Source organism: Hypanus sabinus, chromosome 3 (genome assembly GCF_030144855.1).
Source record: "Hypanus sabinus isolate sHypSab1 chromosome 3, sHypSab1.hap1, whole genome shotgun sequence".
Lineage (NCBI taxonomy): Eukaryota > Metazoa > Chordata > Chondrichthyes > Myliobatiformes > Dasyatidae > Hypanus > Hypanus sabinus.
In genome coordinates this window covers 23180382-23197475 of record NC_082708.1, presented here as the reverse complement: position 1 = coordinate 23197475, position 17094 = coordinate 23180382, and the positions used below count along the sequence as shown (strand labels likewise).

Sequence of the window (17094 nt, the reverse complement as noted above, 5' to 3'; positions counted from 1 at the left end):
GGTCACGTTTCCGATGGCTGTTGGCAGAGGTGCCTTATTATGCTCGGCTGAAGATGGTGCTCGGAGAAGCTGTGCTGGAGAGGGTGGTCGGAGGCTTGGAGGAGGCTCGGAAGTTCGATGGATTCGGAGTCTGCTGTGATCAGGTCGCTTTCATTGTGTGCTGCATCTGCGAGGCAGGGTTCGACGGAGCTTTCATTGTGTGCTGCGTCTGGCGGTGCCGTGGAAGTCCATTGCGGGGGTTTGTGTGGTGGTTTCTTTCAAACTTGTAGTCTTTTAACATCTTTGGACTATTTTTACTGTGCCCATGGTCTGTTTTTTTTTTATCAATTATGCTATTGTTTGCACTGTTGTAACTATATGTTGTAATTATATGGTTTTGTGCAGGTCTTGTAGCTTTAGTTTTTGGTCTTGTTTTGTCTGGTGGTTTTGGAGCTCCTTTCCGGGGAACGTGCTAGACTGTAGCGCGATATTAATATGCAGCAGCCTCTCCAGACTCTGGACTGGGGATTGCTAAATGTTATGTGGATTTTCTGGTGTAGTCTATTTCGTTATGTGCTTTGTTGATATCATTCTGGAGGAACCTTGTCTCATTGTTTAACTGCATTGCATTTGTTGTTCTTAAATGACAATAAACTGAATCTGAATCTGAATTGGAGGGATCGGCTACTTGAAAACGCTTTGCTATCTTCTTATAGCCTTCTTCTGCTTTGTGGGCATCATTTATTTTAATTTCCAGAGTGCTAGGCAGCTGCTTAGAGGAGCCCATGGCTGCTGATCGTTTAAACAAGGTTTGAGGAGTCAGAGTATTTATAAAATTTTGAAATTTGCATCACCTGGCCCTTCTTAATGATGATTGTGAACAAGCCATAGCCCTAACAAGCTAATTAAGGTCTGAGACCTTGGTAAAAGTTATCTGAAAGCTCAAATCTCTAGGGGTGCCCAAACTTTCGCGTGCCACTGTATATATGTTGAGATTAATTATATATTGAGTAGGAGTTTAAAGCTAAGTAGGGACGAATGTTGTGCATTTAATATTTCAAAAATATTTGAGCAATATTGGTAATATGTTGTTTGATTAAGCATTCTTTGTTTTTTGAATAATTCTTTATGTAAAAAAAATGGGAATGGCGTACAGTACTTCATTACACCACCATGCCATAAAGTGTGTGCCTCACTTAAAGTAAAAACAAACTAGGAGTAGACATGTTATCCCAGCTCCATGTTTTCCTTTCAATTAGTTTTATGTTTTGGAGTTAGAAAACTTAACAGTTTGAGTATTTCAGAAACTGCTGATTTCCTGCGGTTTTCACACACAACAGTCTATAAAGTTTACAGAGAATGGTGCGAAAAAGAAAGAAAAACACCTAGCGAGCAGCATTTCTGTGGGCAAAAGCACCTTGTTACCTTGTTAATGTGAGAAGTCAGAGGAGAACGACCAGATTGGTTCAAGCTGATTGAAAGGTGACAGTAACTAAATAACCAGGTGTTGTACTAGAGGGTGTTCAGGAAAACATCCCTTAATGCACTATACATCAAACCATGAAATGGATGGGTTACAGCAGCAGAAGACCACACATGTACAACTCAGTTGTCACTTTATTAGGTACACAAGCATCCTTCTGACCTCTTCAGCAACAGAGAAGGTGGGGTTCAATTCACTTCACATGACATCAGAATTGACAGAGGATCCTGGAAGCAGCAATAGCTACAGAAAACATTAATTGCAAGGCATTTGTGCCGAAGTCTTGCACATTAAATCTAGCCAAGCACTTAGCCAGGTTGTTCCAGTATAACAGCAGCACTGGCATCTATCCAAGTCTGTGGAAAGTTGCCCAGGTATCTTCTGTCCACATAAAGCAGAAATATCCTTTTCAATAAATGACAGGCCACTCTCAGTCATTTACTAAACACAGATTCAGTTTCATTTAGTTATCACATGTACATTGAAACATACAGTGAAATGCATCGTCTGCATTAACAGCCAGCCACAAACTGAATATGTGCTGGGGACAGCCCACGTGTGTTGCCACATATCCTGGCACCAACGTAGCATGCTTACAGTGTTGAGCAGAACGACACACACAGCAACAACAACAGCAGCAATGCAAGCCCCATTCCTTCCTCTCACCCACCCACATTCACAGGTAGTCCTCCTACCTCAGAACAGGCCATCTCTGGGCCTCCAGCCTCTAGCAGACTCCTTGACTTGCAGACATTCAGACTTTGATTTCCACAGTGGAGTCGCAGACTCAGGGCTTCAATTGTTGGGCCTCGATTTCTGGAATTCCGGTCGACCTTCAGGCTTCGATCTTCATTATTGACTCCAGAGCTCACCAATGATGACAGATGAGGACCTGAACCTCCAGGCCTCAAGCTCTGGACACTTTGATGACTGGAACCCCAAACTCTAGGCCTTAAACTCCGGATTTGCTGACTCATGTGCCTAGGGTATCACTGCCTTTGTGCCTCCTGCCTACATGGATCTCTGATCCCAGAACCTGCTGACAACTTGTTGACCTGGAGAACTGCTAGTCCTCATCCTCCTTACTCTTCTGGCCCAATATGACCACAAATATCCTTCATCATACGTTCATGTGGCTGGCCTTCAGACATTGAGAATGGAATGAAGGTCTAGACTCTGGCCTAACCTGAAATTACCCCATATTCCTATCCCTAAACCCAAACCTGGTCCCTAACTCTCTCTATCCTCAAAACCATCCTCACAAACCTAAAAAAAAACCACAACCTCTTAGCCACAACCTCAATGAATACCACAGGGTGGTACCATCTTGACGACTGACTGTGCTATCAAACAGCACTTAACAACATTACTTCTGTATTTCACCTGGATTATTCAGCTCCTAATCTCCCCACCATAGTTTCAGTTCAAAAAACAACAGAAGTGTTTACCTACAAGAGAGGAAGACTCACTGCACTCAAAATATGAAGGCCTTGGCTTAGTTAGAAACTGGAAGTCTCATAGTCAAGATCAAACCCAATGCCAATGATTGCAGATATTGTGGCCAATCACCTCCACAAACAACATATCATTGGAAGAGTTCTTTACAGAAGTGTTCAAGGTCAACTACCATTAGCAGTTTCACTAATATCCTTCCATTCACTGTTGGATCAGGAGTAAAGACGGCTGCAAATGAGCTCAGACTGCTCAGCTGCATTTGTAACTTTTGAGACCATGAAACAGTTTGCAGCAGTGGTAACTGACATTTTGTAAGATGCAGATCTCAGACGTTGACAGAGGAAGTCCCATCAGATTTCTTTGGCACTCAGATGTATTAACAAATTTAGATCCCCCACAGCAATGAGGGTCAATGTTAGATACCTAGAACTTAAAACATAGAACTGTGGAACACAAAACAGGCCCTTCAGCTCATGATTTTGTGCCGATCCTTTTATCTACTCTAAGATCATTACTTCCTACATAGCTCTCCATTGTTCTTTTACCCATGGTCCTATCTAAGAGTCCCTTAAATGTCCCTAATGTCCCAGTTTTTAACACCACCACTGGCAGCACATTCCATGCACCTGCCAATCACTGGCAAAAGAAAAATCTGCCTCTGACACCCACCCTATACTTTTGCCCCAACACCTTAAGGTTATGCCTCCTTGAATTAGATATGTCTGCCCTGGGAAAAAGTATCTGGCTTTCTAATCGATCAAAGCTTCTTATCAGCGTACACCTCTATCAAGTCATCTGTTATCCTCCTTCACTCAAAAGAAAAGAGCCTTAGCTGACTCCACCTTTTCTCACAAGCCATGTTTTCTAATCCAGGTAAATCTCTGGTAAATCTCTCCTGCACCCTCTGTGTAATTTCCACATTTTTCCTATAATGAAGCTACCAGAACTGACTACAATAATGGTCTGACTAGTGTTACAGAGTTGCAATATTACCTCTTGGCTCTTGAATTGCATTCCTGAATTATAAAGGCCAACAACATTCTATCAACTTGACATTCAACTCTGAGGGACTTAGGAACAAGAGCCCCAAGATCTGTTCCTGTTGCAATGATGTTTCTGTTCTAATATTGAGGTTGGTCAATTTATGTTGGCTCAAAGCTCTTCCACCATTGACAAGAAACAAAAAGGATGATGCTGCAAACCGGTTTCATCACTGAAAAATAATCCAAAGGCCTCAAGGAGTGACCTGGAAACATGGGTTCAAATCCCATAATGATAATGAATGAAATGAAGCTGGTTGATTAACTAAATCTACCACCAAAGGCAATGACAATACATAAGACCGTAAGACTAGAATTAGGTCATTTCGCCCATTGAATCTGCTCCACCATTCCATCATGGATGATTTACTGTTGCGTTCAACCCCATTTTCCTGCCTTATCCTCATAAGCTTTGACACCCTTACTGCAGAAGAGCCTATCAACTTCGACTTTAAATATACTCAATGACTTAGATTCCATAGCCATCAATATCACAGATTCACCATCCTTTGGCTAGAGAAGTTCCTCTTCAATTCTTTTCTAAAAGGAAGTCCATCTATTCTGAGGCTGGTCATAGACTCCCCCACATCTGCTCTATCTAGGTCTTTCGATAGTCGTTAGATTTCTTCTCCAAACTCCAGTGAGTATCCACAGATAATGGATTCCTATAAAAACTCACCTGATTAATTGAACACCTAACATCTTTTCTTGATCTGGTTTGCATGCAGAAGTTCACTCTGAAATAACTAGCATGTACAAATCTGCAGAAATGGTTCAATATAATGCTTTAAAAGCAATTTTCACGGCAATGCGGGATGGACATAATGTGCTACAGACTTACGAATGATGCTCAGACTTAAGAATCGCAATAATAATCTGATTCTGATCCTAGTGCTTAGTAGTGCATCAAAGTAAAGAAATGAATTGCATCAACGTCTTAGAGTTTAAGAGGTTCAATACAGGAAAGCTCAAAGTTAAATGTTCGTTGGAAGTAGTGAAAGACTTGGATTTCTTTTGGTGTCTTTTACAACATCCCAATGCTTTAAAGGCAATGTAGTTTCCTTTGAAGTGTGCTCTTTGTTGTAACATAGCAAATGCATTAGCTAATTTGCTCACACAAGTTCTCACAATCCACAAAATGATAATGGCAAGATAATCTGCCTTTATTGATGCTGTTTGAAGGTTGTACAGATATTGGCCAGGACACCAAGGAAATCTAATTTATTCCTTGAAAGAGAACATTTGTACTTTTAATATCCAGATGAAGCAGCAGGTGGGATGAACCTAGGTTTGATGTCTCCTCAGGAAAGCAGACCTCCAACTGTACACCAGTCTCTGAATACCAAATTGACATGTCCGGCTAACCTTTTGTGCTCTGATATTCAGAGTGTATCTCAAGGCTGCTATCAACTGTACCATCAGATGCAAGTCAGAGAAGAAAACCACACCTCATAATGGAGACAGTTACTGGGCACTGAATATCGACCATATCTACAAGGAGTATTGTCACAAGAAAGGAGCATCCATTGTCAAGGACCCTCCCCACCATTCTGGCTAGGCTACCTTCTCACTGCTACCATTGGGAAGGAGGTACTGGAGCCTTAGCAACTGGACTCCTAAGGCTGGATTCTTAAACCCACCACTGGATTTAGGAACAGTTATTACACTTCAATGATCCGGCTCTTGAGCCAGTGGGATAATTTTGCTTCCTTCAATATTGAACCGATTCCAAAACCTATGGACTCATTTTAGAGAACTATACAGCTCAGGTTCTCAGTATTATTTATTTACTATCTATCTGTCTATATATTTATTTCTTATTATTATTAATTTATTTTTACATTTGCACTGTTTGTCCTCTTTTGCACATTGATTGTTTGTCAGACTTTGTGTCGTTTTTCATTGATTCTATTGTATGTCTTTGTTCTACTGTGAATGCCTGAAAGAAAATGAATCTCAGGGCAATATATGGTGACATACACATACTTAGATAATAAATTTATTTTGAATTCTGATTTAATTGAAAATTGGAACCTATTATATAAAAATTGTGTTTAAGTGTTGATTGACAAATAACGACAAATTATCAAAGGTTACGAACATTTTACTGATTGGGATGTCAAACACTTCAGATCATTTTACCACAGAAGGCAGGATTTCCTGGTGAATACCCATTTTAATTCTGCTCCCTATTCCCAGTTCGATATGTTGGCCCACGGCCTCCTGACTTCTACAATAAAGCCACTCTCAGATTAGAGGATCAACACCTCATATTCTATCTCAGTAATTTCTAACCTTGTGGCAAGAATATTGATCTCTCTAACTAATAATTTCTCTCCTTCACTCTTTCCCATTCCTTTTCCTTACTCTTACCCCTTCTATTCTTCTCACCAACATATCACCTTACTCTGTTGCCCCTCTTCCTTCCTATTCTCCAATGGTCCACTCTTCTCTCCTATTAGATTCCATCTTCTTCAGCCCTCATCTCTTCCACTTATCACCTCCCAGCTTCTTACTTCATAGGTCACCTTTGCCCACCCACCATCTCACTCACCTGGTCTCACCTATTACCTGCCAGTATATACTCCTTTCCTTCCTCCCACCTTTGTATTCTAGCTTCCCATTACTTTCTAGTACTGATGAAGGGTCTCAGCCCAAAATGTCAACTGCTCATTCCTCTCCATGGATGCTGTCTGACCTGCTGAGTTCCTCCAGCAGCGAGTTCCTCAAGATTTCCAGCAACTACAGAATCTCCTGGGTTTGGATAAGATTGGCCTCAGAGAAAAGGATTTTGAGGAAATATTTGATCATAATTTATGAATTTATGATAGATGTATAGAAGATAGACAAAAGTGCTGCTCCCATTATCTGATAGAACAAGGAACTGAGAATAAAAAGTTATGTTTATATTTTTGGCATAAGATATAAAATAGATGTCAGGAAGAGTATTTAGTGTCTAAAAGAGTGGGAAAATGAAATCAAAAAGAAATTAAACAAATATTTGAAAGAAATAAACTTGCATGTGAAGAATGGAGCTGACAGATTTGCTGTACAGAGAGTGGCATAGACTTGATGGGCCAAGTGCCCCCATTCTATGCTATTATAATTCTGGGAGTGAGGTGAACAGGGCTACAAGACTTTCGAGACATCTGTAAAACAATCAAAGAAGCCACCATCAACTACACCCATTTTATTAGGTACAGCCGCCTTTAATGCAATATCTAATCTGCCAGTCATGTGGCAGCAACTTAATGCATGTAGACATAGTCAAAAGGTTCATTTGTTGTTCAGACCAAGCATCACAATGGGGAAGAAATGTAATCTAAATTACTTTAACCGTGGAATATTTGTTGGTTCTAGGTGTAGTGGTTTCAGTATCTCAGAAACTGCTGATCTTCAGTTTTCATGTACAAAAGTCCCTAGAATTTACAGAGAATGGTGTGAAATACAAAAAAAAATCCAATGAGTGGCAGTTCTGTGGACAGAAAGGCTTTCTAAATGAGAGAGATCAGGGAAGAAAGATCAGACGGGTTCAACCTGACAGGAAGGTGACAGTAGCTCGAATAAACACGCATTACCAACAGCGGTGTGCAGAGGAACATCTCTGAATGCACAACACATCGAACCTTGAAGCTGATGGACTACAGCAGCAGAAGACCACAAACATAAACTCAGTGGCCATTTTGTTAGCAACAGGAGGTACGTAATAAAGTGAGCACTGTGCATATAACCATATTAAGTATAGGATATAAGGAAAATGAATCAGCGAATCAGTAAAAAAGTAACATTGCTCTAATCATAACTAATACAAATAACTTATCAGCAAAGGATGGAAAAAGTGATATCTTTGTTAAGCAAAAGGAGCATAGTACAGCACAAATTACACAATAAAGATCAACTTTCTATTAATGTGATCAAATTTGTATGTCCAAAGTTAAAAAACCAAATTCAAAATTTTAAATGTTCTTAAGATCTTAAGTATGTTGCAAAATCTACTGCAATCTGAGATAAAAACAGAAAATGTTAGAAATACTCTGCAGCATCTGAGGCAATATATTGGGTTGATGCCTTAGACAACTCATCATATATCATTTATCTGAATGTTAATTCAGTTTCCCTCTCCGCAGATGCTGCTTTAACTGCTGAATGTGTCCAGGAATGTGTGTTGTATTTCATTGCTCCTGAATCCTCAGCTTTTTTTGCCTTTTGACTATTGTAACCACACCGGTTTTTCCCACAAATCATCAAATTCATCAGTCTCCTTTAATATGGAACAAACTCAATACACACAGCACCTTCATTCCTCCCAGATAACTGGATTATTTCTTGTTAACTTTCTCCTCTTTTTAAGATATTCATTGGATATTTTCACCATAAAGTACAGATGAAAATATGTACAGTGATTTTCTTGTTATCCACACCAGATTCCACAGTTTGAACAATACACACAAAATGTTGGAGTGGGCTCAACATATCAGACAGCATTTATAGAAGGGAATAAGCAGTTAACATTTGGGTTGAGACCGTTCATTAGGACTAACCTGATGATGTGTCTCAGCCCAAAACATCTACAGTTTATTCCCCTATTCCCCTCCATAGTTGCTGCCTGACCTGCTGAGTTCCTCCAGCATTTTGTGTGTTGATCAAGATTACCAACATCTGCAGAATCTCTATGATTCCATAGCTCGATTCACAGCAAAGAACTTTATAGAAATTGCAATTATATAACAATTTATCCAACCTTTCTGAAAACTGAACAAACCTGAATTGTCAGGTCACATATTTGTCAGGACCAGTTCCTGATCCAAAGCAGTTAAATTTTGCCATGCAGCGTCTAGACTGGTGAGTAAAATAATAAAAATATCTCTGTAGTCAAGTGGACAGTGTCCCATGTGTAAAATGCTAGACTAAAGACACTAGTAATGATGCTAATTGTCAATATGGCTATTACACACTGTACACTGCAACTCTAATGCTTACAAGTCTGTTCAGTAATATACCAGTAATATATCAGGTTTCCAGCAGAGTGCTGCTCCATAAGACCATAAGACATAGTGTAGAAGCAGTATTAGCCATTCAGCCAATCAAGTCTTCTCTGCCATTCCATCACGTCTGATTTATTATCCCTTTCAACCCACTTTCCTGCCTTCTCCCCATAACCTTTGACACCCTTACTAATCAAGAACCTATCAATGTCTGTTTTAGTTACCCAATCAGCTGGCCTCTACAGCTATCTGTGACAATGAATTCCACAGTTTCATTACCATCTGGCAAAAGAAATGCATCCTCATCTCTGTTCTAAAGGGACATCTCTTTATTCCTTTTATACACTTCAGTCTTTCTTGGTCTGGGCTCCATACACTGTCCCAAAGTTTAGACTCCGAAGGTGCTGAAGAATTAGCTTCTCTTGCTCATTTCTTTGGAGTTGCTTGTAGATAATCAGTCAGCTGTGTACATGCACATAAAATGAGGCCATGTAAAATCAAATCTAGTGCAATAGCCAAGCCCTGCACACTGTAGGTATCTGGCTCTCACACCTATTCTCTGTTTTCAGACTGAAACAGTCTGGGTTATGTTAAACTAAGCAAGGCACACAGAACAACACAGACAGATATTTTTAAGCTGAGCAACCAGCAACCCACTGTCTCTTGCGTCTTTCTTTTGAAGCATATTATAGCTGAGAACATAGTATCACCACAATGATATAATTTCAAATACTACAACTCAATTCAGTTAAAATAAGTTATGACAAAAAGCCAGTGGCTATTGCATGAATGGTAATACAAATACCTAATTTGTTACACAGCCTTTACTTTGACTGTAATTGTAACCTCGACTACTTCTCTCTAACTCTTGATTCTGAATATAACTCATTGTGTTGTTCACTCAAAAGCACTTAATCCCCCTTTAAACAGGTGATTACCCTAGCTGGCCGCTTTCTTACAAGTTGCCCTTAAACTTTCAATATGACCACACTGAGACCCTTGACCCTCAGATGATTTTAACAATATTCATCCCGGCAATTATTGAAGGATTCTGTTCTCTCTTGTACGACTGTCTCCTTCCTCGTAAGAGGTTAAGATTTGCCTCTAATCCTTCTTAATGTATTAAATAGAAGAAAAAAATTGCACCCACAGCCATCAGATCTATTCAACGTTTCCCTCACGCCCCGATCGCCGTCCCACTCTTTGATTGTACCAACCATATCTTGAACATGGAGTAAAAACGTTGAATATTGCGAATCCGAAACAAACGGAAGATTCTGAAAGTACTCCGCAGGTCAGACAGTGCCAGTGACTAGCAGAACAAATGTTCCCCCGAACTCTCATTTTCTTCTCACTAATGCTGTACCTGACCTGCTGAGCGCTCCCAGACTCCCGCTCTTGTTTGTTTAAAACTTGTCTGTTTGCTGTAAGTCGGGGAAGTGAATAGTTCTTTCTCGTTCCAGTGACACTGAATTAGTCCATTGTCTTCTGCGGGGAAGGTCACTGCCAGCTAAAGATCGCATCTTGGAGATTATTTAACAAAACGAATTACCATGAGGTGAAGCATTATGTAGACTCTTTCACCTGTAAATTCCAGTCTACCAATTCACAGTCAGAGATATGTTCAAGGTAGGACGGGTGTTCTTCTACTTACGCGCCCCATTGGACAGTGAAGCCAACCCCTGTCCCATTGCCAACCATTTCGCCCCCACCCTTCCTCCACTCTGGCAGCGGGACTTTTTCCTCTGTGAAAGCTACAGAGAGCGCGCAGCCTACATGGGCGAGAGCCCGGAGCGCACCGGGGACGCGCGCGCGCGCACCCGGCCTCCAGCACAGGAGAGGAGCCAGGGAGGAGGCGAAGGCAGCGTCGGCAGCGGCCGCTGATCCTGAGTGTGAGACTTCGTGGGGGCTCCTCTACCGAACCCCCAGCCCTGTTCTAGCAAGCTTTCTCCCCCGCGCTGAAAAGAGAAAGGCAGGTGGACAACCGAGCCTGCCGAATGACCACAGAGAGAGGAGGGGGAAGGTGCAGACTTCAGACACATCTTCCTACTGCTGCCGAGGCTGGGCTAATTTTCTTCATAGTGGTGCTGAAAGGATAGCGCAAAGTGACAGTCTTCTAGCCTGAAGGTATTTAAAGTTGAGGACAATCAGAATGCATGGTCTATTTGAGTGATTGGAAGGGTCTGAATATTCATTCGATGTCTTGCTCTCTAACGCATTGTACATAAAATATCTGCAAACACACGAGTTGCGGAACAAAATCGCCCCGGTGATCTTGCTGACCTGAATTCTATTCTAGTTGCAGAATTTGGATAAAGGCTCGGATGTCTAAAACCTTTTGTTGTGTATGACTACTATTGCTGAAAGAACAGCGCTACCTGCCCGGGCTTTTGCTCGTTTGCATTACCAAGCATTGCATTGGGTCCAACTCTTGTTACACCCATCCATGACTGAAAAGGTACTTAAAATTACAATCGTCAAAAAATGAGTTAATGTCCTACCATAGGCTTTATTTCTGGAGTAATCTGACTCGGGGGATTTCTGCGTGGCGCTTTTAAATCAAATTCCGCCGCCCCTGAGCTGTAAAAAGAGTTGATATATTCTGTTTGGTCAATGCCTGTTCCCGGGTTATAACGATCACATTAATCACTGCGTTTATTGGTCTCAGATATACTGAACGCTGCCTCTCTGTCGGATTCAGGGAGGGCGAGCAAGCCTTGGTCTGGATTGGAATCATTTGAAGTCAAGGTGTCGCGGACATGGGCGGTGGCAGATTATACAGAATGACCGTGCTGCTCCTTGTAGCGAGTCTAACCTGGCGGCAGAGGTAAGTTCCCAACGGATGCAAAGTTTTGAGGCGACATGGAGGTTCCTAGTGATCGATCCGTATCACATCTTTCAATATTTGTAGCATGTGATTAGCATGAACTTAACCTGGGCCAACAGAGTTCAATTTAATGTGCTTCTTCGAGAGAAGAATAGAAAAAACCAATGCATGAGAGGACATGACAATTGACTTCGAGCTATCTCGTTAGATTCCTTCAGTTTAATTTGTCTTTTTTTTCTGCATGTACTAGAAGCGTTCATGTATACAACCATTAACATTCATGTTAGCTTCGAGATGGAAGTCAGCACTTGAGTGCTGGTCGCTCTATATTTAACGCTCAGCTAAACCCCAGCAACTAAAAATAGTGCATGTATTTCCAAAAGGCGATCATATTCAGGTTTCCTTTACAGTCTATTGTCCATATCAAAACTAAATGAAGTGACGGGAAAGGCCTAAAAGGCCCAAATTTCTGCCCTGGCATGAGAAAAAGTAACGCAAGTAAGGTTTGATTTTTATTGTCTGTGACCTAAATCATGTTCCGCCTTAGTCAGTTTGCGAAAATCGGTGGCGTAAAAAAAAGTTGGTTTTATAGAGACGGGTTCAGCATAGTGCATTAATCAAGAGATATGATATACCTCACTTATCAAACTACGAACTCTAGTAAAGGTCACGAGTTTATTAAATTTACTAGAAGGGAGTAAGGTTAACCTTTATCCGTTTCAGTTTTTCGCAGAGCGTCGCTCCAATAATTGATCAACACAGCAATGACAACATTACCATCTTCACTCGCATATTGGACAGTCTACTCGATGGATATGATAACAGACTCAGACCTGGTTTAGGAGGTGGGTTTTCTTCCTTCTTATCACTCTAGCTGACCTCCGTAAAACCGATCAATTGCCTGTGTCCTGAGGCGAGCGGTCAGGTATCAGCCACCAATTTTAGGCGCATCACATCGACGAGAAATGAGAGGTGCAGACTTGAATGTCAAAGGAAATCTGGCTAGGGGGATGCTAGGGTTTTTGCTTAAACAAGCTAATTGTCATGGTCTCATTGGGATTAACTGAGTCGTTCCATCGAATATAGGAAGCAAGCACAACAGGTCATTGTGATCTCCAGTGTTGCTCAATCTGTGAAGTACGTTACCATTGGTAGCTCTAGATGGCGAAAGAACATGAAAGAGATGGGTGAATACACAAATAAAACCTTACTCTATGTTTTGGCATTTTGTAGAAAGAATAACCGAAGTCAAAACTGATATCTACGTTACAAGCTTTGGTCCAGTCTCGGACACTGAAATGGTAGGTCACAATAAGGTGGGACTTTTGCGCCTTCGAGCGTGCGTTTGCCACTTCCCATAGTCATCATTTCGTATGACCCAACAGGAGTACACAATCGATGTCTTCTTCCGTCAAAGTTGGAAGGACGAACGACTGAAGTTCAAAGGACCGATGCATCGACTGTCTCTGAATAACATGCTGGCCAGTAAGATCTGGACACCTGACACTTTCTTCCACAATGGCAAGAAATCCATCGCACACAACATGACCACGCCGAACAAGTTACTGAGGCTGGTGGAGGATGGCACGCTGCTCTACACCATGAGGTAATTAATAATGGTTGCTAAGAGTTCTGGTGGGATTCTATGTGGTCGCAATAAAATAAGATTTAAACCATATTCATCAAGGCTACAAATTGCTTTCCCATTATGCCAGGTTATGACAGAATTGTGGTCATTACAATAGACTGGTCATGTTAAACATTAACCTTAGGTTACGAGACAAATGTTAAGTAATAAAACATAATGAATTCTAAAGTGTGAAACCACGATATAACGTAACTAGAGTTGTATATGGCGCTTTGTTCTTTCCACCGTCTATACGCAGAGAAAGTAATTGAAAATATATATTGATAAAGGTATCCCTTTGTTTTACTCGTGTTTGTACCCATTCTCAATTACTGCCATAGAAACAACAGTAACTAAGATTAATTCTATGAGATAAAATACAAATTAGATCATCTTTGTTAATTAACATTTCAGTTAAAACCAGAAACTCACGGTTTCTATGTAATTTGAAAAAGTGATTTTAAGATGAAATCCAATACGACTAATTAAACCTTAAGTGCTTCTGCATCAGTGCTATTAGCAAAGGAATGCTGATATTTGCTTTGTCAATACAGAGGTTGAAGTGTTTGTCAGTCAGAATGATGCATAGGCTGAGATTTTCTTTGTCTGAAAACTTGTGTCATACCCATTGGTTGCCACAGGATGGCTCTCTTCTTCTGGAAATCAAAAAAAAAGCCTTACTCAGTAGCGCTGAGCTTTTCAAGTTTTACTAGCGCACATTCTGTTTTAAGAAAAAGTAATTAGAGCAATTTAAGGAGATCTACCTGCTTTTCACAGCAAGAAAATACTATCTGGAACAGTTCAATGCTCAGCTCTGCAGCTACTGATTGCCAGCCTGATGCACCAACAATAACTCTTGGAGACATAAAGCAAGATATAGGCTTTTATTGGCTGGAAGAAAGAACAAGCATCAAATGACCACCACACTACATCCTGGAGACTGAGGAAGGGGCTGTCTTTCCAATCGCCTTTATACCGGGGTCTGTTGGAGGAGCCACAGGAGCAGTCAGCGGTGGGAGGGGGGGGGGCGTGTCCAGACAGGTATATGTCTTTCACCACACAGCCTACATTAAGTGATGTCTAATGCTGGAGTTCGCAAGCTACCCTTTGTTTTATTGAAATATCTCTACTGCAACTTTATTAGATACACCTGTATGGCTGCTCGTTAATGTAAATATCTAATTAGTCAATTATGTGGCAGCATCTTAATGCATAAATGTATGCAGATCTGGTCAAGAGGTTCAGTAGTTTTTCAGACCAAACATCAGAATGGGGGAAAAATGTGAGTTAGGTGACTTTGACTGTGGAAAGGTTGTTGGTCCCAGATGGGTGCTTTAAGTATCTCAGCAACTGCTGCTCCTCTGGGATTTTAATGCAAAACAGGTTCTAAAGTTCACAGAGAATGGTGTGAAAAATGAAAATAAAATCCAACAAGTGGCAGTGCTGTGGGCAAAAATACCCTAGAGGGCAGAGGAGAATGGCCAGACTGGTTCAAGCGACAATAACTCAAATAAGCACACATTACAACAGTGCTGTGCAGAAGAGCATTTCTAAATGCACATAATATCAAACATTGAAGTGGATAGGCTACAGATGCAGAAGACAACAAACATACACTCAGGAGCCACTTTATTAATAAAGAATTTATCTAATGAAGTAGCCAGTGAGTGAACATGGGGGAGAAAAAGATTTTAAAGATTTGCCAACTTTTTTTTTTAAAGTATTTTTAAAATAAAAGTCAGTTGAGTTTGTAAGACTCAATGTAATGTTGAGTTTGTAATGTGGGGAGGGAGAAGAGTGGAGGATTTGTGGGGAAAGTCAGAATGTGGCTGAGATCCACCACACAGTCATACTGGAATGGAAGGGTAAAGATCCAGTGGAGGTGAAAGTGATAGGGTCACACTTGTTAGAATGGGTTTGAAGAAGTAGCAGTGGTTGAACTATTTGTAAATTGGCATAAGAATTGGGTCATTCAAAATTAACGTACATGAGCAAAGATGTGCTGAATGGTTGAACATACAGTATATCGCATGACCTTTTGAGAGGGGCCATTAAAATTGAGAGTAGGGGTTGAATTTGGAGGCACAAAGGAGTAGCATAGTGATCAGAATGAGGTAAAAGTACTTGAGGGTGCTGGAGTGGCTGTACAGGACATGACCCTGGTGAATTTTACCACTTAACTATTGATACTCAAGCTAGTCTCAAATTGGACATGGGGGAGGTGACGAAAAATAAAAGAAAAGAAAAACATTGGAAATAAGTGTAATCTTTTCAAGAATGTAAAGAAGATGGTTTCAATATTCTTCCTGTACAATTGCAGAATATTCTGGCTCATCTATTATTTTTAGTTTACCTTGGCAGACAGTCAAGATGGACTACTGTCGAGGACAGCTTTTATTTTCCTCCTTGAGCAGTAAGTCAAATGTACTCTTAAGCACCCATCATTCACAACTTCCATTTCTCCATTTGCAACACTGTCCCAAGTTATGTTGCTTGTCCATTAATTCTTTGACAATATCTGGCTCTGGAGCTCCCAAATGGCACAAATCCTACATCTCCCTCCTATTAGGAACAGATGACTTGAAATATTCAGTGATGAAGGGGATAAAATTAAGACAATTTTATGAAGAAGAAAAATGGAATCTTAGAGCAGGACAAGTAACAATATCAGTGTATAAAACCTAGAAAAGCTACTTGTATTTATTTAGCAGTTTTATGACTAATAATTGGAACCAAAACAGTCAAACTGTCATGATATCTACCGGTATAATATCTGAATAATTTGTAGTGAGGATATTGATCAGAGATAAATGTTGGTCAGAATAATGGAGAGAAATCCTCTCATCTTCTTGGAAATAGTGTGATAGAAACTCATTTGAAAGATACAACCAATAATCTGTGATTACATCACAGGAGTGTCAGCTGTAATCATTGTTCTCAAGGGAAATTCTTTAAAGCAGATTTCAAATGGATACCTGGAATAGCGTGCATTCAAAAGTAGCTCATGGCCTCTCAGATGTTGTATGATCTATATATTCATAGAGATGCTCCCCATGTTTCCTGGCCTACTAAACCCCCAAAGCAGTGGTGCTGATGATGAAAACTGTAACAGCCACTGTGTTCAGAAGGTAAGTGCCAGGAGCTTATTAATTAGGAACATGATGAAGCTGAGTCGTGATGTTAAAAGGTATACTCAGTACACATTTTATTAGGTACACCTGCACACTTTCTTGTTAATACAAATATTCAACTATGCAACTCAATGCACAAATGCATGCAGACATGGTTAAGAGTTTCAATTGTTGTTCAGACCAAACATCAGAATGGGGAAGAAATGTGATCTAGGTGACTTTGACGGTGGAATGATTGCTGGTGCCAGATGGAAGAGTTTGAGTATCTCAGGAACTGCTGATCTCCTGGGATTTCTGTGCACAACAATCTCGAGAAAGACGCAAGAAACTGAAAGCATTCAGTGGGCAGCAGTTCTGTGAGCGAAAACACCTCATTACTAAGAGAGGTTAGAGGAGAAAGGCTAAACTGGTTGAAGCTGACAGGAAGGCAACAGTAACTCAAGTAACAATGCGTTACAACAGTGGTATGCAGAAGAGTATCTCTGAATACACAACATGTTGAATGTGCTACAGTCAGTAGCAGAAGACCATGAGCATACACTCACTGGCCTTTTCTTTTTAGGTACA

General features: G+C 40.7%; 2 protein-coding genes across 2 annotated transcripts in view; one reads left to right on the top strand and one right to left on the bottom strand.

Annotated features, from left to right (window-relative positions):
- Positions 1 to 17094, bottom strand: part of gabrb3 (gamma-aminobutyric acid type A receptor subunit beta3) — a 540833-nt gene that overhangs the window by 497911 nt on the left and 25828 nt on the right. The gene's annotated exons all lie outside the window — the stretch shown is intronic.
- gabra5 (gamma-aminobutyric acid type A receptor subunit alpha5) overlaps positions 11702 to 17094 on the top strand; it is a 78505-nt gene continuing 73112 nt past the window's right edge. Inside the window, exons 1-4 of the mRNA XM_059963854.1 lie at positions 11702 to 11769; positions 12493 to 12614; positions 13003 to 13070; positions 13155 to 13375. Of these exons, the coding sequence (XP_059819837.1) occupies positions 11702 to 11769; positions 12493 to 12614; positions 13003 to 13070; positions 13155 to 13375 (479 nt within the window). The remainder of the gene's footprint in view (positions 11770 to 12492; positions 12615 to 13002; positions 13071 to 13154; positions 13376 to 17094) is intronic.